This window comes from Ranitomeya imitator, chromosome 9 (genome assembly GCF_032444005.1).
Source record: "Ranitomeya imitator isolate aRanImi1 chromosome 9, aRanImi1.pri, whole genome shotgun sequence".
Lineage (NCBI taxonomy): Eukaryota > Metazoa > Chordata > Amphibia > Anura > Dendrobatidae > Ranitomeya > Ranitomeya imitator.
The window spans coordinates 65791998-65818351 of record NC_091290.1 but is presented as its reverse complement, the minus strand read 5'-3'; the positions used below and the strand labels follow the sequence as shown (position 1 = coordinate 65818351).

The following is a 26354-nucleotide window of genomic DNA, read 5'->3' as shown; positions in this document are numbered from 1 at the left end:
ATCCGCCAACTCCCGAACAGTCTGTGGTGCAACGTGACATTGGTGGATGGTGCGAGACATGATGTCCCAGATGTGTTCAATCGGATTCAGGTCTGGGGAACGATTGCGCCACTCCATAGCTTCAATGCCTTCATCTTGCTGGAACTGGTGACACACTCCAGCCACATGAGGTCTGACATTGTCATACATTAGGAGGAACCCAGGGCCAACTGCACCAGCATTTGGTCTCACATGGGGTCTGAGGATCTCATCTCGGTACCTAATGGCTGTCAGGCTACCTCTGGCGAGCACATGGAGGACTATGCGGCCCTCCAAAGAAATGCCACCCACACCATTACTGACCCACTGCCAAACCGGTCATGCTGAAGGATGTTCCAGACAGCAGATCGTTCTCCACAGCGTCTCCAGACTTTGTCATGTCTGTCACATGTGCTCAGTGTGAACCCTCTTTCATCTGTGAAGAGCACAGGGAGCCAGTGGCGAATTTGCCAATCCTGGTGTTCTGTGGCAAATGCCAAGTGTCCTGCACGGTGTTGGAATGTGAACAGAGTCCCCATCTGTTGACGTTGGGCACTCAGACCATCTTCATGGAGTCGGTTTGTGCAGATACATGCGAATTTGTGGCCTGCTGGAGGTCATTTTGCAGGGCTCTGGCAGTGCTTCTCCTTTTTTTGTCCTTGCACAAAGGCTGAGGTAGTGGTCCTGCTGCTGGGTTGTTGCCCTCCTATGGCCCCCTCCACATCTCCTGGTGTACTGGCCTGTCTTCTGGTAGTGCCTCCAGCCTCTGGACACTATGCTGACAGACACAGCAAACCTTCTTGTTACAGCTCGCATTGATGTGCCATCCTGGATGATCTGCACTACCTGAGCCACTTGTGTGGGTTGTAGAGTCCATCTCATGCTACCATGAGTATGAAAGCACAACCAACATTCAAAAGTAACCAAAACATCAGCCAGGAAACATTGGTACTCTACTGACATGTTGTGTCCTCACCTGCAGAACCACTCCTTTATTGAGTGTGTCTTGATAATTGCCAATAATTTCAATCTGTTGTCTATTCCATTTGCACAACAGCATGTGAAATTTATTGTCAAACATTGTTGCTTCCTAAGTGGACAGTTTGATTTCCAAAAAGTTTGATTTACTGGGAGTTATATTCTGTTGTTTAAGTGTTCCCTTTATTTTTTTGAGCAGTGTATATATAAAGCTGTGATAAAAAATCATGGTTATTCCACAAAATATTGATTTATGATCTCTTCCTGTGTTAAAAACATTACTATTGCTGTTTCTAAATGATTATGAACTTGTCTTTTTTGCATTATTTGAGGTCTGAAAGCACTGGCCTTTTTTAATTTTGACCATTTTTCTTTGTCAGAAACAAAATACAAAAATTATTGCTTGGAAATTCGGAGACATGTCAGAAGTTTATAGAATAAAAGAACAATTTACATTTTACTCAAAAATATACCTATAAAGAGAAAAATCAGACAAACTGAACATTTTGCAGTTCTCTCTTAATTTTTGCCAGAGCTATATATCTATATATATAATTGTCTAAGGGTTTTTCCGTCTGTCTGTCTTTCTGTCTGTCTGTCTTTCTGTCTGTCTGTCCTGGAAATCCCGCGTCTCTGATTGGTCGAGGCCGCCAGGCGTCGACCAATCAGCAACGGGCACAGTATCGACGTAGAAATCCCGCCTCGACCAATCAGTGACCGGCACAGCGACGATGATGTCATAAAGGACGTAGACATCCCGCGTCTGTGATTGGTCGAGGCTGCCAACGTCGATACTGTGCCCGTCGCTGAATCAGAAATGTGGGATTTCGATACTGTGCCCGTTGCTGATTGGTCGAGGCCTGGCGGCCTCGTCCAATCAGATGCGGTATGTCTATGTCCTTTATGACATCATCGTCGCTGTGCCCGTTGCTGATCATCGTCGCTGTGCCCGTTGGTCGCTGGCGGCCTCGACCAATCAGAGACACGGGATGTCTACGTCCTTTATGACATCATCGTCGCTGTGCCGGTCGCTGATTGGTCGAGGCCGCCAGGCCTCGACCAATCAGAGACGTGGGATTTCCAGGACAGACAGACAGACAGACAGAAAGACAGACAGACAGAAAGACAGACAGACGGAAAAACCCTTAGACAATTATATGTATAGATATACATATATATGTCAAGATTGGGAGAAGAGGGTTGCATTGACAATCTAACACAATGGGCAGCACTTTGAACACATTTTATAAGTGGTCATAAACTTCCCATTGGGACCCTCTTCCCATTGAAAAAATGAAAGTTGGATTAAAAATGGCTGACTTCAAAATGGCCACCATGATCACCGTCCATCTTGAAAAGTTTCCCCCTCCCATATACTAATCTGCCACAGACAGGAAGTCATTACCTCCTCCCATTGGCACCCGTGTCACATGACTGCGGGTGGCAATGGGTTGGAATGACAACCTGGGGTCAGCAGGAGACCTCTGTGATTGTCATTGCTGTATCGCTATAATCGCCACCTGGTGGTCGGCGCTCATAGCAAGTCAGCATATCTGCTACATAGAGCAGAACTGAAGCCCTGCTCTATATAGCAGAGGTGATAGGACAAGTGCAGCTTCTAGTATCCCATTGAGACTATTGAAGCAAGTAAAAAGTAAAAAAAAAGTTTTTAATGATATAAGAAAAAATAAACAAAATATAAAAGTTCAAATCACCCTCTTTTCGCCCCATTCAAAATAAAATAATAAACAAAAATACATTTTACACATATTTAGTATCTCTGCTTTCAGAATCGCCTGATCTATCAATTTAAAAAATAATTATTCCAATCAGTAACCAGTGTTACGAGAAAAAAAATCAAAATGACAGAATTACGTTTTTTTGGTCGCTGCAACATTGCAATAAAATGCAATAACAGGCAATCAAAAGTATGCACACAAAAATGGTATAAAAAAACCTCAGATGGTAGTGTCAAAAATAAGCCCTCACCTGGCCCCTGATCCCGTAAAATGGAGATGCTACGGGTCTCTGAAAATGGCAACTTTTTTTTTACAAAATTTTAATTTTTTTTCACCACTTAGATAAATAAGAACCTAGACATGTTTGGTGTCTATGAAGTCGTAATCACCAAGAGAATCATATTTGCAGGTCAGTTTTGGCATTTAGTGAACCTAGGACAAAAGCCAAACAAAAAACAAGTGTGGGATTGCACTTTTTTTGCAATTTCATCGCACTTGGAATTTTTTTCTTGTTTTCCATTACACAGCATGGTAAATCCAATGGTGTCTTTCAAAAGTACAACTCGTCCCACAAAAAACAAGCCCTCACATGGCCATTTTGAGCAAATAAATAAAAAAAGTTATGGCTCTGGGAAGAAGGGGAGCACAAAATGAAAATGCAAAACCAAAAATTCCTCTGGTCGTTAAGGGGTTAAGGTCTGAAGCTTTGATCAAAGTTATCTGAACACACAAATCTCCCAGAGTGCCATAACTTTTGCATTGGCACATTTTGCTTTTTGTAATCTTTAAAATGAAAAAAAAAAAAAAAGACTATATACATATACAGTGGGTATGGAAAGTATTCAGACCCCTTTAAATTGTTCACTCTTTGTTTCATTGCAGCCATTTGGTAAAGTCAATAAAGCTCATTATTTTCTCACTAATGTACACTCTGCACCCCATCTTGACTGAAAAAAACAGAAATGTGGTAATTTTTGCAAATTTATTGAAAAATAAACGCTGAAATAGTGATGAGCGAGTGTACTCGTTGCTCGAGTTTTCCCGAGCACGCTCAGGTGGTCTCCGAGTATTTGTAACTGCTCGGAGATTTCGTTTTTCTTTGCGAAACTGCATGATTTACAGCTGCTAGCCAGCCTGAGTATATGTGGGGGTTGCCTGGTTGCTAGGGAATCCCGACATGTAATCATGCTAACAGTCACAAATCATGCAGCTGCTGCGACTAAAACTAAATCTCCGAGCACTTACAAATACTCGGAGATCACCCGAAAACCCGAGCAACGAGTACACGCGCTCATCACTAATTCAGACCATTTGCTCGGGATTGAGTAGAAACACTCTTTTGAGCTAGTACAGCCATGAGCCTTCTTTGGAATGATGCAACAAGTTTTTCACACCAGGATTTGGGATCCTCTGCCATTCTTCCTTGCAGATTCTCTCCAATTCCATCAGGTTGTATAGTGAACATTGGTGGACAGCCATTTTCAGGTCTCCCCAGAAATGCTCAATTTGGTTTAGGTCAGGGCTATGGCTGGTTCAGTCAAGAATGGTCACAGAGCTGTTCTGAAGCCACTCCTTTGTTATTTTTGCTCTGAGCTTAGGATCATTGTCTTGTTAGAAGGTGAACCTTCGGTCATATATGAGGTCCAGAGCATTCTGGAAGAGGTTTTCATCCAGGATATCTCTGTGCTTGGCCACATAAATGTTTCCTTCAATGACAACCAGTTGTCGTGTCCATGCAGCTGAAAAACAACCCCATAGCATGATGCTGCCACCACCATGTTTCACTGTTGGGATTGTATTGGGCAGATGATGAGCAGTGCCTTGTTTTCTCCACACATACCTCTTACAATTATCACCAAAAAGGTCTATCTCTGTCTCATCAGTCCAGAGAATCGTATTTCTCATAATCTGGGAGTCCTTCATGTGTTTTTTAGCAAACTCTATGCGGGCTTTCATATGTCTTGCACTGAGGAGAAGCTTTTGTCGGGCCACTCTACCATAAAGGCCTGACTGGTGGAGGGCTGCAGTGATAGCTGACTTTGCAGAACTTTGTCCTATCTACCTACTGCATCTCTGTAGCTCAGTCACAGTTATATGGTTCTTCTTTACCTCTCTCACCAAGGCTCTTCTCTCACGATTGCTCAGTTTTGCTGGACGGTCAGGTCTAGGAAGACTTCTGGTGGTCCCAAACTTCTTCCATTTAAGGATTATGGAGCCCACTGTGCTCTTAGGATCCTTGAGTACTGCAGAAATTCTGTTGTAACCTTGGCCAGATCTGTGCCTTGCCACAATTCTGTCTCTGAGCTCCTTGGCCAGTTTCTTTGACTTCATGATTCTCATTTGGTCTGACATGCACTTTGAGCTGTGAGGTCTTATATAGACAGGTGTGCGCCTTTCCAAAGCAAGTCCTATCAATTTAATTAAACACAGCTGGACTCCAATGAAGGAGTAGAACCATCTCAAGGAGGATCACAAGGAAATGGACAGCATGTGACTTAAATATGAGTGTCTGAGCAAAGGGTCTAAATACTTATGACCATGTGTTTCAGTACTTCTTTTTTATTAAACTTGCAAAAATTTCTGCATTTCTGTTTTTCTCAGTCAAGATGGGGTGCACAGTGTACATTAATGTGAAAAAAAATAGCTTTGTTGAATTCACCAAATGGCTGCAATGAAACAAAGAGTGAAAAATTTAAAGGGTCTGAATACTTTCCGTACCTACTGTATATATATATATATATATATATATATATAGTAACATGGTAACATAGTTATCAAGGTTGAAGGAAGACTTTAAGTCCATCCAGTTCAACCCATAGTCTAACATTACATGCCCTAACATGTTGATCCAGAGGAAGGAAAAAAAAACCATGTGCCAAAGGGTAAGCTCCACATTGAAGAAAAAAAATTCCTTCCCGACTCCACATATGGCAATCAGACTAGTTCCCTGGATCAACGTCCTATCAAGGAATCTAGTATATATACCCTGCAACATTATACTTTGCAAAAAAGGATATATAGTTAAACTCAAAACAGCAGGTTCCGCTGTTCTTTTATAACTGTTCTTTTATAAGCCCTGATGATGTCACATGGCCAGCCAATCACAGTAATGCCACAACCCAGATGGCTACCGCATTACAGTGACATGTAGGCAATCACAACATGCATATTCGCTGTGTAACAGGTGCTAAAAATTGAGGACGGGGATTCAAATTTTACATAGAGCACTCACCGCCTATTACTCACCGAGTAACGAGTACATCTGAGCATTGTGATACTTGAATGATAAACGAGTATCGCTGAGCATGTTCGCTTATCTCTATTCATTAGCTGTCCATTGAAAGTCAAAAGTCATGGACATTGAGATCGTTTTCATGCATCATCAATTTAATTTCTCATATTAATACAATAGAAAAAACTACTATCCCATGGGCCATGAGCATCCTTTTCTTAAAGCGGCCTCTGGGCATATTCCTAAGGACCGCATTTCTCAGACCAGACTTTTAATATGACAACATGACAACAACTTACCACATGAGCACGCGCATGCGGCGGTAACTACTGAACGCTGGGGGGCATGCATTTGTTGAGGGAGGATCTAAAGTGACCCTTCACGGTTGACTCAGTGATTTTGAAATTGATCCACAGGGCGTTGCCGGCAACTGAAAATGACCAGACGGAGATGTGTGTCTCTGCTTGGGGGATCAAGCAGATCGCACTTTTCATAATCTTAACAAGTTACACTTCAACCAATCAACATAAGAACACGCTCACAGTTCTTAACCTATAAGAATGCAGGAACAGCCTGTACGTCAAGGTCTTGTACAACAATGCACCTTCAGTCTCATGTCTTGTTTGAGCTGGAATAATCAAGGTCTCATAACAACTATGAACTTTTACCTAGTAACAAAAAATTATCTCAAAACAGCAAAATGGAATCAAATAGCACACAATGAAGCCTGATTTAATTTTTCTTAGTTTAACCCTTCACGCATTGAATGATTAGATTTTGTCGCTGGCCAGTGCCAGTGTCATGGCGTACTTTGTGGTGGAGTCAGCACGTTTTGTTTTCAAGTTCCACTGATGAAGACAATAGCCCCAGCATCTTCTATAATGTAGATACTGCAGCTCCAGCGTCACCTGTGATGTATATTCTGCACCCCAGCATCTTCTATGTGATGTATATGCTCCAGTCCAAGCATCTCCTGTGATTTATATCCTGCAGCCCCAGTATCTCCTGTGATGCATATTCTCTAGCATCAAAATCTCCTATGATGTATATGTTTCAGTACCAGTGCCTTTTATGTGATGTATATGCTCCAGCCTCTCCTATGTGATACATATGCTCCAACCACAGTATCTTCTGTGATGTATATGCTCCAGCCTCAGCATCTTCTGAATGATGTATATGCTTCATCTTCAATATCTCCTGTATAAAGTATATTCTTCAGTCCCAGCATCTCCTGCTTGATATATGCTGCAGCCACAGGGTCTCCTCTGTGATATATATGCTTCAGCTCCAGTGTCTCCTGCATGAAGGATATGTTGCAGCCCTAGAGTATCCTGTGTGATTTATATGCTACAGCCCCAGCATTTCCTGTGTGATGCAGATGCTCCATCCCAGCATCTATTGTACAAGTATTACGCCTATGCGCCAGTCCAGCATCTCCTGTGTGACTCATATGCTCCAGCCCCAGTGTATCCTGTGTGATGCATATGCTCCAGCCCAGTGTATACTGTATGATATATATGCTACAGTTCCAGAGTCTCCTGTGTAATGTATATTCTGAAGCCTAAGCATCTCCTGTGTGATGTATATGCTCCAGCCCAGGTGTCTCCAGTGTGATGTGTATGCTTCAACCCCAGGGTCTACTTTGTGATGTATATACAGCAGTCTCAGTGTATCTTATGTGATGTATATAGAGCATTCTCAGTATTTTCTATGTGGTATATAGAGCATTATCTGTGTCTCCTATGTGATGTATACTGCAGTCTTGCTGTCTCCCATGTGATGTACACAGCATTCTTGCTGACTCCTATGTGATGTATGCTGCAGATCTCCCATTGCTTGGGTTCTCTAAATGTAGCGTGAGCAATGATGAATTTCCCACAGTGAGAAGACACGTAGTGTAATATACATCTGTGCTTAGAACTTACTACAGTGAGCTTTTTTCATAATTCATCGCAAAGAGTCAACTGTGTTCCAGATCAATGCAAATTTGGAAAAGCAGTTGTGAATAATATCATCAATACCACATAACATTACAGCACAGCATTGATTTGCTGGATTGACTGTAGAAATTACTGTCTGCAGGTTGTAGCTCCGGCATCTACATGATCTCCTTTGTTGCCTTCCCTAGCCATCACGGCTATTATAAACTACAGCAATCTAATTAATTCCAAATCTCGAGTAAGATGCTTGAGAGCCCAAATCCAGTATAATAAGATACATGAAAATGCACAGGAGAGGCTGCAGGCTGTGACCTGTGCAGCCACAAACAAATTACAGGCAGTATTCACATTTCTGAAGTGGTAGAATTTATGGGTTGTCAATAACCTCAATACAAGAACAGAAAGACTGGTATGATATCAAGATGACCATTTTCTATGAGAAGTGTCCTATTTGGTTTGTTTTTGTTGAGCCTATTTCTTATGTAATGAAATTTTCTTTTTCCAAACTGTGCAGAAATGGATAAATATTTGACTTTGAGATAAAATGATGGGCTTAGTGAAAGAGGGAGCTCAGCTTACTAAACTCTCTTTTCTGTAACCAATGGGCACTAGAAACCTGTTTATTGCATTTCTATTTATGGTTATTCCTTTTTTCATTGCTTCTCTTTTTATTTTTCAGTGACAGGATTCGATCTCTGGGGATCTGTTTTTGCCACCGGTATTGTTTGCACATTTTACTGCACCTTGGTATGTTGTCAATTTAAAAAAAAAAGAAAACATTGTGAAATAATTAATATAGTGCACATTTTTAAGATTAGAAAGCCTTCTCCTAAGGCCAGAGTCACACTAAAAGTATGAAAAATCGAAAGTCTCTCTGCTGAGAGTCGCACCAGTGTAATGCAAGTGTCGTGCGAGAACAATATGATTTTTCACACCTAGCATCCAATTTACATCCGAATGCAGTGCAATTGCTATCTGATTACAATGCAATTTTAACATGAGCTCTTACATAGAGCAATTCTCTAAGTCACTTACATTTATCGTTTTCAAAGGAAATATTCTGCAAAACACACATAAACAGATAGATAGATAGATAGATAGATAGATAGATAGATAGAAGTTGCCCGCCAGGGCCATGGAGTACCCGGTACCGGGTCCAGGGTTCACAGGGGGATATCACAGTGGCGACCCGGTCCGTGGCCCTGGGTGCCCATGTAAAAGGGAAATAGAATATAGTTTATGTTCGTCTCGCCACCTGTGGTATTCAGTCAGTGGGGACCGATGCTGCTTTAAGGGGTCCTCTGGGGTGATGTTATGGCAGCTACATGGTATAACTTTCAACAGGTGAAGTATATCCCCAGGGCTACCGGTGTGTAGATGGAAGATGGTGAATGACTCAGTAAAGAACGAGGACACAGGTTTGCAGTCTCTTTACCTGATTTACTGAAGACTTCAGGCAGCCACAGTCCAGGGCACCAGATCACAGGGCAGGCAGGGTCCAGCCGGCTTGGAAGCGAATCCAGAGTCCCCTTATCCAGGTGGAGTTAAAATCCTTCCTCATATCGCGGTGTTGTTATAGTCCCTTGCTGCCTATGGCTTCAGATAAGGTCCTCACAGTTCTTCTCTGTCCCCTGTTATGAACAGGTAATTCAGAACCACAATGGTCCTTGAAGTTCAGAGCACACAAGGTGACCTGACATTTACCAAAAACATAGGACAAGCTCTGAGACGTGGAAACTCTGCTGACGCAATCCCTAATCCTAACACACCACACTAGAGGTAGCCGTGGAGTGCGCCTAACGCTCCCTATGCAACTCGGCACAGCCTGAGAAACTAACTAGCCCTGAAGATAGAAAAAATAGCCTACCTTGCCTCAGAGAAATTCCCCAAAGGAAAAGGCAGCCCCCCACATATAATGACTGTGAGTAAAGATGAAATACAAACACAGAGATAAAATAGATTTAGCAAAGTGAGGCCCGACTTACTGAATAGACCGAGGATAGGAAAGATAGCTTTGCGGTCAACACAAAAACCTACAAACAACCACGCAGAGGGGCAAAAAGACCCTCCGCACCGACAAACGGTACGGAGGTGCTCCCTCTGCGTCTCAGAGCTTCCAGCAAGCAAGAAAAAACCAATATAGCAAGCTGGACAGAAAATATAGCAAACCAAAACAACACAAGCAGAACTTAGCTTATGCAGGATAGAGAGGCCACAGGAACGATCCAGGAGGAAGCAAGACCAATACTAGAACATTGACTGGAGGCCAGGATCAAAGCACCAGGTGGAGTTAAATAGAGCAGCACCTAAAGACTTAACCTCATCACCTGAGGAAGGAAACTCAGAAGCCGCAGTACCACTTTCATCCACCAAAGGAAGCTTATAGACAGAACCAGCCGCAGTACCACTCACGACCACAGGAGGGAGCTTGGCCACAGAATTCACAACAGTACCCCCCCTTGAGGAGGGGTCACCGAACCCTCACCAGAGCCCCCAGGCCGACCAGGATGAGCCACATGAAAGGCACGAACCAGATCGGCAGCATGGACATCAGAGGCAAAGACCCAGGAATTATCTTCCTGACCATAACCTTTCCACTTAACCAGATACTGGAGTTTCCGTCTCGAAACACGAGAATCCAAAATCTTCTCCACAATATACTCCAATTCCCCTTCAACCAAAACCGGAGCAGGAGGATCAATAGATGGAACCACAGGTGCCACGTATCTCCGCAACAATGACCTATGGAACACGTTATGGATGGAAAAAGAAGCCGGAAGAGTCAAACGAAAAGACACAGGATTAAGAACCTCAGAAATCCTATATGGACCAATGAAACAAGGCTTAAATTTATTAGAGGAAACCTTCATAGGAATATAACGAGATGACAACCAAACCAAATCCCCAACAAGAAGTCGGGGACCCACACAGCGCCTGCGGTTAGCAAAACGTTGAGCCTTCTCCTGGGACAAAGTCAAATTGTCCACTACATGAGTCCAAATCTGCTGCAACCTATCCACCACAGTATCCACACCAGGACAGTCCGAAGACTCAACCTGCCCTGAAGAGAAACGGGGGTGGAACCCAGAATTGCAGAAAAACGGCGAAACCAAAGTAGCCGAGCTGGCCCGATTATTAAGGGCGAACTCAGCCAAAGGCAAAAAGGACACCCAATCATCCTGATCAGCAGAAACAAAACATCTCTGATATGTTTCCAAGGTCTGATTGGTTCGTTCAGTCTGGCCATTTGTCTGAGGATGGAAAGCCGAGGAAAAAGACAAATCAATGCCCATCCTAGCACAAAAGGCTCGCCAAAACCTCGAAACAAACTGGGAACCTCTGTCAGAAACGATATTTTCTGGAATGCCATGTAAACGAACCACATGCTGAAAAAACAATGGCACCAAATCAGAGGAGGAAGGTAATTTAGACAAGGGCACCAAATGGACCATCTTAGAGAAGCGATCACAAACCACCCAAATGACCGACATTCTTTGAGAGACGGGGAGATCCGAAATAAAATCCATAGAGATATGTGTCCAAGGCCTCTTCGGGACCGGCAAGGGCAAAAGCAACCCACTGTCACGAGAACAGCAGGGCTTAGCCCGAGCACAAATCCCACAGGACTGCACAAAAGAACGCACATCCCGCGACAGAACCCCGGCCACCAAAAGGATCTAGCCACCAAATCTCTGGTACCAAAGATTCCAGGATGACCAGCCAACACCGAACAATGAACCTCAGAGATAACTTTATTCGTCCACCTATCAGGGACAAACAGTTTCTCCGCTGGGCAACGGTCAGGTCTATTAACCTGAAATTTTTGCAGCACCCGCCGCAAATCAGGGGAGATGGCAGACAAAATTACCCCCTCTTTGAGAATACCCGCCGGCTCAGACAAACCCGGAGAATCGGGCACAAAACTCCTAGACAGGGCATCCGCCTTCACATTTTTAGAGCCCGGAAGGTACGAAACCACAAAGTCAAAATGGGAGAAAAACAGCGACCAACGAGCCTGTCTAGGATTCAACCGTTTGGCAGACTCGAGATAAGTCAAGTTTTTGTGATCAGTCAAGACCACCACGCGATGCTTAGCTCCTTCAAGCCAATGATGCCACTCCTCGAATGCCCACTTCATGGCTAGCAACTCTCGATTGCCAACATCATAATTTCGCTCAGCAGGCGAAAATTTCCTGGAAAAGAAGGCGCATGGTTACATCACCAAGCAATCAGAACTTCTCTGCGACAAAACAGCCCCTGCTCCAATTTCGGAAGTATCAACCTCGACCTGGAACGGAAGCGAAACATCTGGTTGGCACAACACAGGGGCAGAAGAAAAACGACGCTTCAACTCCTGAAAAGCTTCCACAGCAGCAGAAGACCAATTGACCACATCAGCACCCTTCTTGGTCAAATCAGTCAATGGTTTAGCAATGCTAGAAAAATTAGCGATGAAGCGACGATAAAAATTAGCAAAGCCCAGGAACTTCTGCAGACTCTTCAGAGATGTTGGCTGAGTCCAATCATAAATGGCCTGAACTTTAACAGGGTCCATCTCGATAGTAGAAGGAGAAAAAATGAACCCCAAAAATGAAATCTTCTGAACACCAAAGAGACACTTTGACCCCTTCACATACAAAGAATTAGCACGCAGGACCTGGGACACCATTCTGACCTGCTTCACATGAGACTCCCAATCATCCGACAAGACCAAAATATCATCCAAGTATACAATCAGGAATTTATCCAGGTACTCTCGGAAGATGTCATGCATAAAGGACTGAAACACTGATGGAGCATTAGAAAGTCCGAATGGCATAACCAGGTACTCAAAATGGCCTTCGGGCGTATTAAATGCTGTTTTCCATTCATCGCCCCGTTTGATACGCACAAGATTATACGCACCACGAAGATCTATCTTGGTGAACCAACTAGCCCCCTTAATCCGAGCAAACAAATCAGACAGCAGCGGCAAGGGGTACTGAAATTTGACCGTAATTTTATTTAGAAGGCGGTAATCAATACAAGGTCTCAGCGAACCATCCTTCTTGGCCACAAAAAAGAAACCCGCTCCCAATGGTGACGATGACGGGCGAATATGACCCTTCTCCAAAGACTCCTTCACGTAACTCCGCATAGCGGCGTGCTCAGGTACAGATAAATTAAACAGTCGACCCTTAGGAAACTTACTACCAGGAATCAAATCGATAGCACAATCACAATCCCTATGCGGAGGTAGGCCATTGGACTTGGGCTCATCAAATACATCCCGGTAATCAGACAAGAACTCTGGGACCTCAGAAGGGGTGGATGATGAGATAGACAGAAATGGAACGTCACCATGTACCCCCTGACAACCCCAGCTGGACACAGACATTGATTTCCAATCTAATACTGGGTTATGGACTTGTAGCCATGGCAACCCCAACACGACCACATCATGCAAATTATGCAACACCAGAAAGCGAATATCCTCCTGGTGCGCAGGAGCCATGCACATGGTCAGCTGGGTCCAATACTTAGGCTTATTCTTGGCCAAAGGCGTAGCATCAATTCCTCTCAATGGAATAGGACACTGCAAGGTCTACAAGACAAACCCACAGCGCCTAGCATACTCCAAGTCCATCAAATTCAGGGCAGCGCCTGAATCCACAAATGCCATGACAGAATAGGAAGACAAAGAGCAGATCAAAGTAACGGACAAAACAAATTTTGACTGTACCGTACCAATGGTGGCAGACCTAGCGAACCGCTTAGTGCGCTTAGGACAATCGGAGATAGCATGAGTGGAATCACCACAGTAGAAACACAGCCCATTCTGACGTCTGTGTTCTTGCCTTTCAGCTCTGGTCAAAGTCCTATCGCACTGCATAGGCTCAGGTTTATGCTCAGATAATACCGCCAAATGGTGCACAGATTTACGCTCGCGCAAGCGTCGACCGATCTGAATGGCCAAAGACATAGACTCATTCAGACCAGCAGGCATAGGAAATCCCACCATGACATCCTTAAGGGCTTCAGAGAGACCCTTTCTGAAAATAGCTGCCAGCGCACATTCATTCCATTGACAATAAATCTCTATCTCATCCTGACCCTGACACAGAGCCAGCAAATTTTTCTCTGCCTGATCCACTGAATTAGGTTCGTCATACAGCAATCCGAGCGCCAGAAAGAACGCATCAATATTACATAATGCAGGATCTCCTGGCGCAAGGGAAAAAGCCCAGTTTTGAGGGTCGCGACATAATAAAGAAATAATGATTTTAACTTGTTGAACTGGGTCACCAGAGTAGCGGGGTTTCAAAGCCAGAAACAGTTTACAATTATTTTTAAAATTCAAAAACTTAGCTCTATCTCCAGAAAATAACTCAGGAATAGGAATTTTAGGTTCTAACATAGGATTCTGAACCACTAAATCTTGAATGTTCTGTACTCTTATAGTGAGATTATCCATCAAAGAGGACAGACCCTGAATATCCATGTCCACACCTGTGTTCTGAACCACCCTGATGTAAAGGGGAAAAGAAAGACAGATCACAGTGCAAAGAAAAAAAAATGGTCTCAGAACTTCTCTTTTCCCTCTATTGAGAAGCATTAGTACTTTGGGCCTCCAGTACTGTTATGAACAGGTAATTCAGAACCACAATGGACCTTGAAGTTCAGAGCACACAAGGTGACCTGACATTTACCAAAAACATAGGACAAGCTCTGAGACGTGGAAACTCTACTGACCGCAATCCCTAATCCTAACACACCACACTAGAGGTAGCCGTGGATTGCGCCTAACGCTCCCTATGCAACTCGGCACAGCCTGAGAAACTAACTAGCCCTGAAGATAGAAAAAATAGCCTACCTTGCCTCAGAGAAATTCCCCAAAGAAAAAGGCAGCCCCCCACATATAATGACTGTGAGTAAAGATGAAATACAAACACAGAGATGAAATAGATTTAGCAAAGTGAGGCCCGACTTACTGAATAGACCGAGGATAGGAAAGATAGCTTTGCGGTCAACACAAAAACCTACAAACAACCACGCAGAGGGGCAAAAAGACCCTCCGCACCGACTAACGGTACGGAGGTGCTCCCTCTGCGTCTCAGAGCTTCCAGCAAGCAAGAAAAAACCAATATAGCAAGCTGGACAGAAAATATAGCAAACCAAAACAACACAAGCAGAACTTAGCTTATGCAGGATAGAGAGGCCACAGGAACGATCCAGGAGGAAGCAAGACCAATACTAGAACATTGACTGGAGGCCAGGATCAAAGCACCAGGTGGAGTTAAATAGAGCAGCACCTAATGACTTAACCTCATCACCTGAGGAAGGAAACTCAGAAGCCGCAGTACCACTCTCATCCACCAAAGGAAACTTATACACAGAACCAGCCGCAGTACCACTCACGACCACAGGAGGGAGCTTGGCCACAGAATTCACAACAGTCCCCCATATAGGATAGGACAATACATGTATGACAGGTAACTAGAGCCTTTTTACAGGGACTGTAGCATACCCCGGGCTCTATGTGTTACTGTGTCTTCAGGTGTGTGTGGCGGACAGGTAACTTGCAGTTAAGCTGTCCTGCCGATCTCAGCTGTAGAGTCCCTTACAACCTCAGTATTCTGGTTACCGGTGATCAGTACTTCAGAGAGAGGCAGTTCGTTCACAGCTGGTCTCCCCTGATATCACTCTCCTGTGCTTCGCTCTCCTGCACACTTTCCACAAGCTGTCCTTTCTACTTAATTCTCTTTCTTTAGGAGCTGTAGCAACTCTGGCTACACGGCTCCTTCAGTCCTTCCGACATTCTGTGTCTGACTGATCTCTCCTCTGTCCTCTGACAGAATCCCACTAACTTCCCTCCAAACCACAATATATATACATATGCCGGGGAGTCACCTAAAAATAGGATCAAATGCTCCCCCTTGTGGCCTGGAGTGTGAACATGTTGTGTGTATGGTGATTACCTGATATAAGATATCCTTCATCGCTTCCAAATATAACATCACTCTCCCCGTAAGGAAAGCAACGTCACTGTGATGACCAGAACCCTGGGGCACGATAGATAGATAGATAGATAGATAGATAGATAGATAGATAGATAGATAGATAGATAGATATAATAAAAGCCGCCAATTCAGTAAAATCACAGAGTGACAGGTAAGAATAGAATAGACAGAATAGATATATGCACATAGGATATGTAGCTATATAGATGTCAGTGACACACACACATATACATACATAGAAGAAAAGCCAGAAATTCAGCAGGCACATAGTGTAAAATCACAGCAGGAGCTGACAGCATAGAATAGATGGATTACATATAGTAAATACATACATATAGTAAATACACATAGAATAGGTAGATATATGTAGATGTCAGTGACATATACAATTATTACAGTGTGTGCAGCATACTATACATGTATTTAATTAATAAAAGATAATTTATCTGAAAAAAATGTTGTGGGCTCCTGCATTATTTTTTTACCCAGCAAAGGGAAAACCAATGGCTGGGGTAGATGTTTATAGCCTGGGAAGGTGGTAATACCCATGGAGCTTTCCAGGCTATTAATATCAGCTCACAACTGTATACTTAGCTCTTAGTGGCTATTAAAACAGGGGACCCCCCAAAAAATGACTTAGAGTCCCTTTATAATTAATATCCAGCAAAGAGTATGAAGACAGCTGTGGGCTGATATTAACAGCCTTGGAAGGGGCTATGGATATTGCCCCCCAGGCTATAAACATCAGCTTTCAGCTGCCCCACAGAAGGCACATCTAGAAAATGTTCCAATTGTGGCAGTTAGACTGGGTATCCACCCTAGCAAGACAGGTACCCAAGCAGTGTCCTTGACAACACTCATTCCACTTTACCACTTCCTGAGACTGTCAATCTACTATGGGATTGTGCAAAGTTAGCCAAGGAAGTCCAAGAACCACAGATGAGCGCAGACCCTCCAACACTTAACAGTTTATTATTTAAGAGTGTATGGCCCCTACCTGAAAATGTAAACCTTGGATGACTTGAGTAAAATACCCCTGTCTCAAAGGGGTGGAATCGATGGCGATTATGGGTAGAGGTCTGGACAGAGTATGAGGATTGAGGCCTCGGACCTGGACGAACCTAGCGCCGATCAAGTTAAACCCCACAGTTCAGAAATGCAGACACATCTGCCTTAATTTTACCCAGGTGAATTTCAGCTGGCAGAAAAAACTGTGTCCTACTCATGGAGGTGATAAATTCACCTGGGTTGCTAGCCTCCTTGCAACCCAGGCCACTTAGTTTTCTGGAGGCTCTTTACTGTGAGGTCGGGAAGGACACGTGCCCACGAAATGGCCTTTTTTACCACAGTAAAAACACATTTCCACTTTTTGCCGACCAACGGACAGTTTTCCAGGGTGAGTTGATGCACTTGTTTGCATGGGTTCCTCAGATAGCTCAGCCCTGATCTCCCTTAGCCCCCGGGCATCTTCCTATTTCTCTGGTGAAGACAGTGGATAAACCCAAATTGCCAGAGACATGGCTGCCTCAAGGGAGAGTGGAGTCTCATACAGGGCTAAAGCATCCTTCACCCTTACTGTAAACCCCTCACAGAACTAGCTAAGGAGTGCGGGGTCATTCCACTTAGTGTCCTCCTCTGAAACTCAGAGCAATACTCCTTGCCGCCCGGTCTCCTTGCTGAAATTGGTGCAGTGTGGACTCAGCCAAGGAGACATAGTTGGGGTTGTCATATATAAGGCCCAGTGCCAGAAAAAATTCCTCTACCATCTAAAATGACTGGGAGTCAGATGTGAGAGAAAACGCCCATGCTTGGGGGTCCCCCGGTAGGAGTAAGCTTATTATGCCCACATGTTGCTCCTCTGTACCTGAGGAAACAGGACATAACCTAAAGTATAGTTTACAGGCCTCTCTGAAAACAACAAACTTGTCATGCACCACAGAGAACCTGTCAGGCAAAGCGATCTTGGGGTCCACTACAGTTTGCCTGGGTGACATGATTACGCCACCAGACATACTAAGGTGCTGAAAAACAACCTTGCGTAAATCTGCCACCTCCAGACTGAGCTGCTGCAGTTGCCCTGTCAGAGCAGAAATAGGATCCATAATGGATCTGAAAAAATTGTTATGGTCAGAGCTAATGTTAGAACTCAGCTGTCAGGTGACCAGGGACCAGTGGCTTCTTCCCTGTCTCTAACACTAGGGGGCACCCTAATTCGCCCTGTTCCCTGGGATACTACTGATGGTGAAGATGCCAGGGCCACTACCCTTGCCTTATCACCTGAATCAGCCTTCCGTCTGTCCTCTCCCCCACCCAGGGAAGACGGGTGCTACCGTGCACCACAGTATACCAACCCAATGAACAACAAAACACGAACAAGGGTAGCTGAAAGTACCTGGAATACAAATATTCACCCACATATAACAGAGGAATGCAACGGGGAGTGGAAGACAGGCAAAAACCAAAGTAAGAGGGGGGAAGGGAATTTTCACACTTACAAATTATCACACTTACAAACCCATGGAACAGTCACAGATAACTCCTTCAAACTCCTTCTCATATAAACACCTCTCCTCCAAGCCATGCAGCATAAGCCAAATCTGACATGAGTTTAAATGAGGACCCAGATTATAAAGGGGATGGGAGTGGCTAACTGAGCTCAGCTGAGAGCTCAGATTCCCAGAGCTCCCAACATGGCCGATTAGCCTCTGTTTTGCCAACAGAAATTACCACCATTTAAGAAGGTGAAGTGCTTCTTTCCAGGGCAGGAGTAGAGCAATCAGATGCTGCGGTCTTCTGGCTCCTTTCTGTTGCGGTAACCCCGTGACAGTAACTATGGCTTCAGACTGTGTTGAGATTGTTTGTGGTCAGTTTCCATGGAGACGATAGATGAGCTTATCACTTTGCAAAACCTCGATCCTTGGTTAAGTTCAGTATTGGCTGGCTCGGAAAAGAGTAGCTTGAATTTCCTTTTCGTTGGGGATCCCAGGCTCAGCTTATGATTTGCCAGGCTCGCGAAACATCACCTGTGTAAATGATGTATCATCAGGCCAGCAAATCAAATGACCACAGACTACTAACGTGGGCCATGCACTGGGGTTGTGCAAAGCATTCTGCTCATCTAGAATTGAGATGCAGTCTGTATGAGGGCTGTAGACACAAAATAATGGAAAACTTGTGGCAAAGTTGCTTCATTTTTTCACTTTGCAGGCATCTAGAGCGCAAACAAGCTGTTTGTGACAGAGTCATTGCATTGCTACTACAGCTAGATTTAAATGTGAAGGAGATAGCTACTATAACTTTATCTATATGTATGTCACCATAATTTATCATTTACTGTAAGTGCCTGTTCTGATTTTTCTTCTAGGGAGGACTAAAGGCTGTTGTTTGGACAGATGCCTTCCAGATGGTGGTTATGGTTGTCGGGTTTTTGTCTGTTCTCATTGAAGGAACAATTCAGAATGGAGGACCAAGCAATGTATGGGAAACTGCTATGAATGGAACACGTCTGGACATTGCTGAGTAATTATCCTATGGGCATCAAATCTGTTGCTATTTGTAAGCAATGATGTGACCTGCCTTCTCTGCCAATAATCTCGCACAGGCGCCATTATTCTCCTATGTATGTGCAGGGGGCTCATTTGCACAATAATTGCAAAAGCGATTATACAGGAATGGAATAAAGGATTCAGAAAATAAAGGTATAGATTTAGTCTGCATTACAGCCACCTAACACAGATTACATCAGTTGGGACACTAATACCTGACAGGTTCCCTTGAAATTATTAAAGCAGATGTGTAATGCATTATCATACAGACGTCCCAAACAAGTAGATTCAAAACCAGACAAGACTCATGATTGTGTAGAAGCTCCATGTTGTGTCATCGGAACAGCACTACAGAGAAGTATGAATGGACTTAATGGCCTTGTATTGAAAAATAAGTACTATACACTATACAGCTATGTGTGCAATATGGGTCCATAATTTATGTTAATGACTCTAATACATCTATAATAAATCAACCTACAAACAGATACATCACCAAAACTAATTAGAATAATAAATTATAATCTTTATTGAGCAAATATAAAAACATGATAAGGGGGAGTGGAAATTTGTCTGCAAATAAAACAAAACCAGCACATACATAAAAAATGATAGGTATAATGTATGACAATAAGTATTCAATATGTAATTTCCCTTGTGAAAGCCACCGGCGAAACGTGCGCCTGTTCCTGGTGTAAGGTCTGTACTTACTCTAAAGGTACCGTCACATTTAGCGACGCTGCAGCGATCTAGACAACGATCCCGATCGCTGCAGCGTCGTTGTGTAGTCGCTGGAGAGCTATGTGAAGTCCCCTGGTAACCATGGCAAGCATCGGGTTACTAAGCGCAGGGCCGCGCTTAGTAACCCGATGTTTACCCTGGTTACCAGCGTAACCGTAAAAAAAACAAACACTACATACTTACATTCCGGTGTCTGTCCCCCGGCGCTCTGCTTCCTGCACTGACTGTGAGCACCAGCTGGAAAGCACCGCTGTGCTCTGCTTTCCAGCCGGCGCTTACACAGTGCAGAGAAGCACAGCGCCGGAGGACAGACATCGGAATGTAAGTATGTACTGTTTGTTTTTTTTACGTTTACGCTGGTAACCAGGGTAAACATCGGGTTACTAAGCGCGGCCATGCGCTTAGTAACCCGATGTTTACCCTGGTTACCAGTGAAGACATCGCTGAATCGGCGTCACACATGCCGATTCAGCGATGTCTGCGGGAGTCCAGCGACGAAATAAAGTTCTGGACTTTCTGCTCCGACCAACGATAGCACAGCAGGATCCTGATCGCTGTTGCCTGTCAAACTCAACGATATCGCTAGCCAGGACGCTGCAATGTCATGGATCGCTAGCGATATCATTCAGTGTGACGGTACCTTAACACAATGTGTTTTATTTATCTGTTATCCCTGACCATTAGTGTTGAGCATTCCGATACCGCAAGTATCGGGTATTGCCCGATATTTGCGGTATCGGAATTCCGATACCGAGTTCCGATATTTTTGTGATATCGGGAATCGGTATCGGGATTAAGATTAATGTGTAAAATAAATAATAAAAATAAAAAATATTGATATACTTACCCTCGGACGCGCCCTGGTTGTCACCGCTGCAACCGCAATGCTTCCGTTCCTAAGAATGAGCGCGTTAAGGACCTTCGATGACGTCGCGGCTTGTGATTGGTTGCGTGAGCGGTCACATGACCGCTCAGCGACCAATCACAAGCCGCGACATCATCGAAGGTCCTTAACGCGCTCATTCTTAGAAAGGGAACCATGGCGGTTGCAGCGGTGACAACCAGGGCGCGTCCGAGGGTAAGTATATCAATATTTTTTTATTTTTATTCTTTATTTTACACATGAATATGGATCCCAGGGACTGAAGGAGAGTTTCCTCTCCTTCAGACCCTGGGAACCATAGAGGATACATTGCGATATTTGTGTCCCATTGACTTGTATTGGTATCGGATATCGGTATATTATATAGAGTCATTACAAACAGAGTGATCTATTTCAAGCGTTTATTTCTGTTAATGTTGATGATTATGGCTTACAGCCAATGAAAACCCAAAAGTCATTATCTCAGTAAATTAGAATAATTTATAAAACCAGCTTGAAAAAATATTTTAAAATCCAAAGTGGCCTACAGAAATGTATGTTCAGTAAATGCACTCAATACTTGGTTGGGGCTCCTTTTGCATCAACTACTGAATCAATGCAGCGTGGCATGGAGGCGATCAGCCTGTGACACTGCTGAGGTGTTATGGAAGCCAGTTTGCTTTGATAGCAGACTTTAGCTCGTCTGCATTGTTGGATCTGGTGTCTCTCATCTTCCTCTTGACAATACCCTATAGATTCCTATGGGGTTAAGGTCAGGCGAGTTTACTGGCCAATCAAGCGCAGTGATATTGTTGTCATTGAACCATGTATTGGTACTTTTGGCAGTGTGGACAGGTGCCAAGTCCTGATGGAGAATTAAATTTCCTTCTCCAAAAAGCTTTTTGGCAGAGGGAAGCATGAAGTGCTCTAAAATGTCCAGGTAGATGGCTGCGCTGACTTTGGTCTTGATAAAACCCAGTGGACCTACATCAGCAGATGACATGGCTCACCAAACGTTCACTGATTGTGAAATATTCACACTAGACCTTGGAAATCAAGATCCCAGAGTAGGGAGGAAGAGTGGAGAGGCACACAATCCAAGCTGCTTGAGGTCTAGTGTGAAGACCTCAAGCAGACGGCTACCAGGAAATTTTAGAGCACTTCATGCTTCCCTCTGCTGGCAAAGCTTTTTGGAGATGAAAGTTTAATTCTCCAGCAGGACTTCACACCTGTCCACACTGCCAAGACCTGGTTTAAAAACAACAGTATCACTGTGCTTGCTGGGCCAGAAAACTCGCCTGACCTTAACCCCATAGGAATCTATAGGGTATTGTCAAGAGGAAGATGAGCGATACCAGACTCAACAATGCAGACGAGCTAAAGTCTGCTATCAAAGTAACTTGGGCTTTCATAACACTTCAGCAGTGCCACAGGCTGATCGCCTCCATGCCACGCCGCAGTAATTGATGCCAAAAGGTGCCCCGACCAAGTATTGAGTGCATTTACTGAACATACATTTCAGTAGGCCAACATTTTGGATTTTAAAATCATTTTCACGCTAATTTACTGAGATGACATTTGGCTTTTCTTTGGCTGTAAGCCATAATCATCAACATTAACAGAAATAAACACGTGGCCTAGATCACTCTGTTTGTAATGACTATATAATACACTGTGTGCAGAATTATTAGGCAAGTTGTATTTTGATCACATGATACTTTTTATACATGTTGTCCTACTCCAAGCTGTTCAGGCTGGAGAGCCAACTACCAATTAAGTAAATCAGGTGATGTGCATATCTGTAATGAGGAGGGGCGTTGTCTATTGACATCAAAAACCCTATATAAGGTGTGCTTAATTATTAGGCAACTTCCTTCCCTTTGGCAAAATGGGTCAGAAGAGAGATTTGACGGGCTCTGAAAAGTCCAAAATTGTGAGATGTCTTGCAGAGGGATGCAGCAGTCTTGAAATTGCCAAACTTTTGAAGCGTGATCACCGAACAATCAAGCTTTTCATGGCAAATGGCCAACAGGGTCGCAAGAAGTGTGTTGGGCAAAAAAGGCGCAAAACAACTGCCCATGAATTGAGAAAAATCAAGAGTGAAGCTGCCGAGATGCCATTTGGCACCAGTTTTGCCATATTTCAGAGCTGCAACGTTACTGGAGTAACAAAAGCACAAGGTGTGCGATACTCAGGGACATGGCCAAGGTAAGGAAGGCTGAAAAACGACCACTTTTAAACAAGAAACATAAGATAAAATTTCAAGACTGGGCCAAGAAATATCTTAAGACTGACTTTTCAGAGCTTTTATGGACTGATGAAATGAGAGTGACTCTTGATGAACCAGATGGATGGGCCAGAGGCTGGATCAGTAAAGGACAGAGAGCTCCACTCCGACTCAGACGCCAGCAAGGTGGAGGTGGGGTACTGGTATGGGCTGCTATCATCAAAGATGAACTTGTGGGACATTTTTGGGTTGAGGATGGAGTGAAGCTCAACTCCCAGACCTACTGCCAGCTTCTGGAAGACAACTTCTTCAAGCAGTGGCACAGGAACAAGTTGGTATCGCTCAATAAAACATGATTTTCATGCAGGACAATGCTCCATTACATGCCTCCAACTACCCCCCAGCATGACTGGCCAGTAAAGGTCTCAAAGAAGAAAAAATAATGACATGGCCCCCTTGTTCACCTGATCTGAACCCCATAGAGAACCTGTGGTCCCTCATAAAATGTGAGATCTACAGGGAGGGAAAACAGTCCACCTCTCGGAACAGTGTCTGGGAGGCTGTGGTGGCTGCTGCACGCAATGTTGATCGTAAACAGATCAAGCAACTGACAGAATCTATGGATGGAAGGCTGTTGAGTGTCAAAGAAAGTTGGCTATATCGGTCACTAATTTTGGGGGGGTTGTTTTTGCATGTCAGAAATGTCTATTTCTAAATTTTGTGCAGTGATATTGGTTTAGCTGGTGAAAATAAACAAGTAAGATGGGAATATATTTGGTTTTTATTAAGTTGCCTAATAATTCTGCACAGTAATAGTTACCTGCACAAACAGATATCCTCCAAAGATAGCCAAATCTAAAAAAAAACCACTCCAACTTCCAAAAATATTAAGCTTTGATATTTATGAGTCTTTTGGGTTGATTGAGAACATAGTTGTTGATCAACAATAAAAATAATCCTCTAAAATACAACTTGCCTAATAATTCTGCACGCAGTGTACAGTATATGAGTTTCACTTTTTGTATTGAAGAACAGAAATACTGTAAATAAATTTTTTGATGAAATTCTAATTTTGTGAGAAGCACCTGTATGTCTCACTTTTGATGTACTTACTGTTTTTAATTAATTTGTGGACAATTTTCCTCCTCCCCCTTTATCTTGTTTTTTATATTTACTCAATAAAGATTATAATTTGTTATTCTATTAGTTTTGGTGATGTATATTTTTGTAGGTTGATATATTTCAATTTGGTACATGATGACCATATATGATTTACAGTATTTATTATATTTTTGTGTTAACTCTACGTCTACTATAATCAACCTGTATCTCTCATTAAAGCTTTAGTGTGGACCCTTTAAGAAGACATACGTTTTGGACGATTGCAGTTGGGGGAACATTTACGTGGTTGGGAATCTATGGAGTCAACCAGTCTACAATACAAAGGTGCATTTCCTGCAAATCAGAGAAACACGCAAAACTGTAAGTTTTATCAAATCATTCAATTCTCCACTAAATGTCACCGACTTAATGCAAGTACAGCACTGTCTGAAAATCACAAAAGTAGACAAATTCCTATGCCCAGAAGGCATACACTCCCGAGTATTGCAGGAATTAAGTACCATGATAGACAGACAGTTATTTTTAATATTTACAGAGTCCATAATAGCAGGGTCTGAACCACAGGGCTGGCTAATAGCAAATGTGGTGCCAATATTCTAAAAGGGGATTAAATTTGAGCCTGAAAGTTATAGGCCGGTAAGTTTAACCTTGGCTGTGGGTAAAATCCTTGAGGGTTAACTAAGAGATCCTTTCCTGGAGTACGTTAATAAGAATAGCCTAATGTTCCAGCATCAACATGGTTTTATGAGGGATCGGTCCTATTAAATTATTCTGATCAGCTTCTATGAGGAGGTGAGTTCCAGAATGGACCAGGGAAGCACAGTGGATGCCTTTCCAAAGGCATTTGATATGGTGCCATCCAAAAAAGTTGGTATGTAAAATGAGAAAATAGGGTCTAGGGGTTAATATGTGTAACTGGGTTAACAACTGGTTCAGTGATGTGAAACCAGTGGTGGTTATTAATGGAACACACTCAGATTCAGTCATAATTAACCGTGGGGTATCACAGGGGTCAGTATTGGGCCCTCTTTGACATATTTATTTATGACCTTGTAAGGGGCAAATAGAGTAGAATTACAATATTCGTGGATGATACTAAACTCTGCAGGGTAATCAACAAAGAGGATGATAATTTAATAATACAGAGGGATTTATGCAATTTGGAGGCTTGGGCTGAAAAATGTTAATTGAGGTTTAATGGAGATAAATGTAAGGTTTGCACTCAAGAAGAGGAAATAAAATGAATAATTATTTGCTAAAGTGTAAAACACTGGGTAAAACTGCCACCGACAAAAATGTAGGTGTATGGATGGACGGCAACCTCAACTAGGGATCAGTGTCAGGCAGCTGCTGCCAAGGCAAATAAAATAATGGAGACATAGATGCTTGTGACAAGAATGTAGTTTTGCCTCTATACAAGCCCCTAGTATGGCCACACAAATAATACTGGGTACAATTTTGGTCTCCAGTGTATAAAAAAGACTTATCTGCACTAAAGCGGGTGCAGATTTGAGCAAGGATGTTAACAGAAGTAGTGGGCTGGAATATCAAACTTGGGATATTCTATTAGGAAAAACAAAGACTTAAGGTACCGTCTCACAGTGGCACTTTGGTCTCTACGACGGCACGATCCGTGACGCTCCAGCGTCGCTCCATTATCGCTCCAGCGTCGTAGACTGCGGTCACACTTCGCAATGCACGGCGCTGGAGCGATAATTTCATGACGTATTTGCGATGTAGAATCAGCAGAGGAGGTGGAGAATATCGTGCACACCTTTGTTACACGATGCGATCATGCCGCCACAGCGGGACACTTGATGACGAAAGAAAGTTTCAAACGATCTGCTACGACGTACGATTCTCAGCGGGGTTCCTGATCGCAGTAGCGTGTCAGACACAGCGAGATCGTAAGTATATCACTGGAACGTCACGGATCGTGCCGTCGTAGCG

The 26354-nt window shown here is 43.5% G+C and overlaps 1 protein-coding gene across 2 annotated transcripts in view; it reads left to right on the top strand.

Moving 5' to 3' along the window:
* Nucleotides 1-26354, top strand: part of SLC5A12 (solute carrier family 5 member 12) — a 173536-nt gene that overhangs the window by 83006 nt on the left and 64176 nt on the right. For both annotated transcript variants that reach the window (XM_069738367.1, XM_069738366.1), the window contains exons 4-6: nucleotides 8587-8654; nucleotides 19272-19426; nucleotides 24624-24764. In XM_069738367.1, the coding sequence (XP_069594468.1) occupies nucleotides 8587-8654; nucleotides 19272-19426; nucleotides 24624-24764 (364 nt within the window). The remainder of the gene's footprint in view (nucleotides 1-8586; nucleotides 8655-19271; nucleotides 19427-24623; nucleotides 24765-26354) is intronic.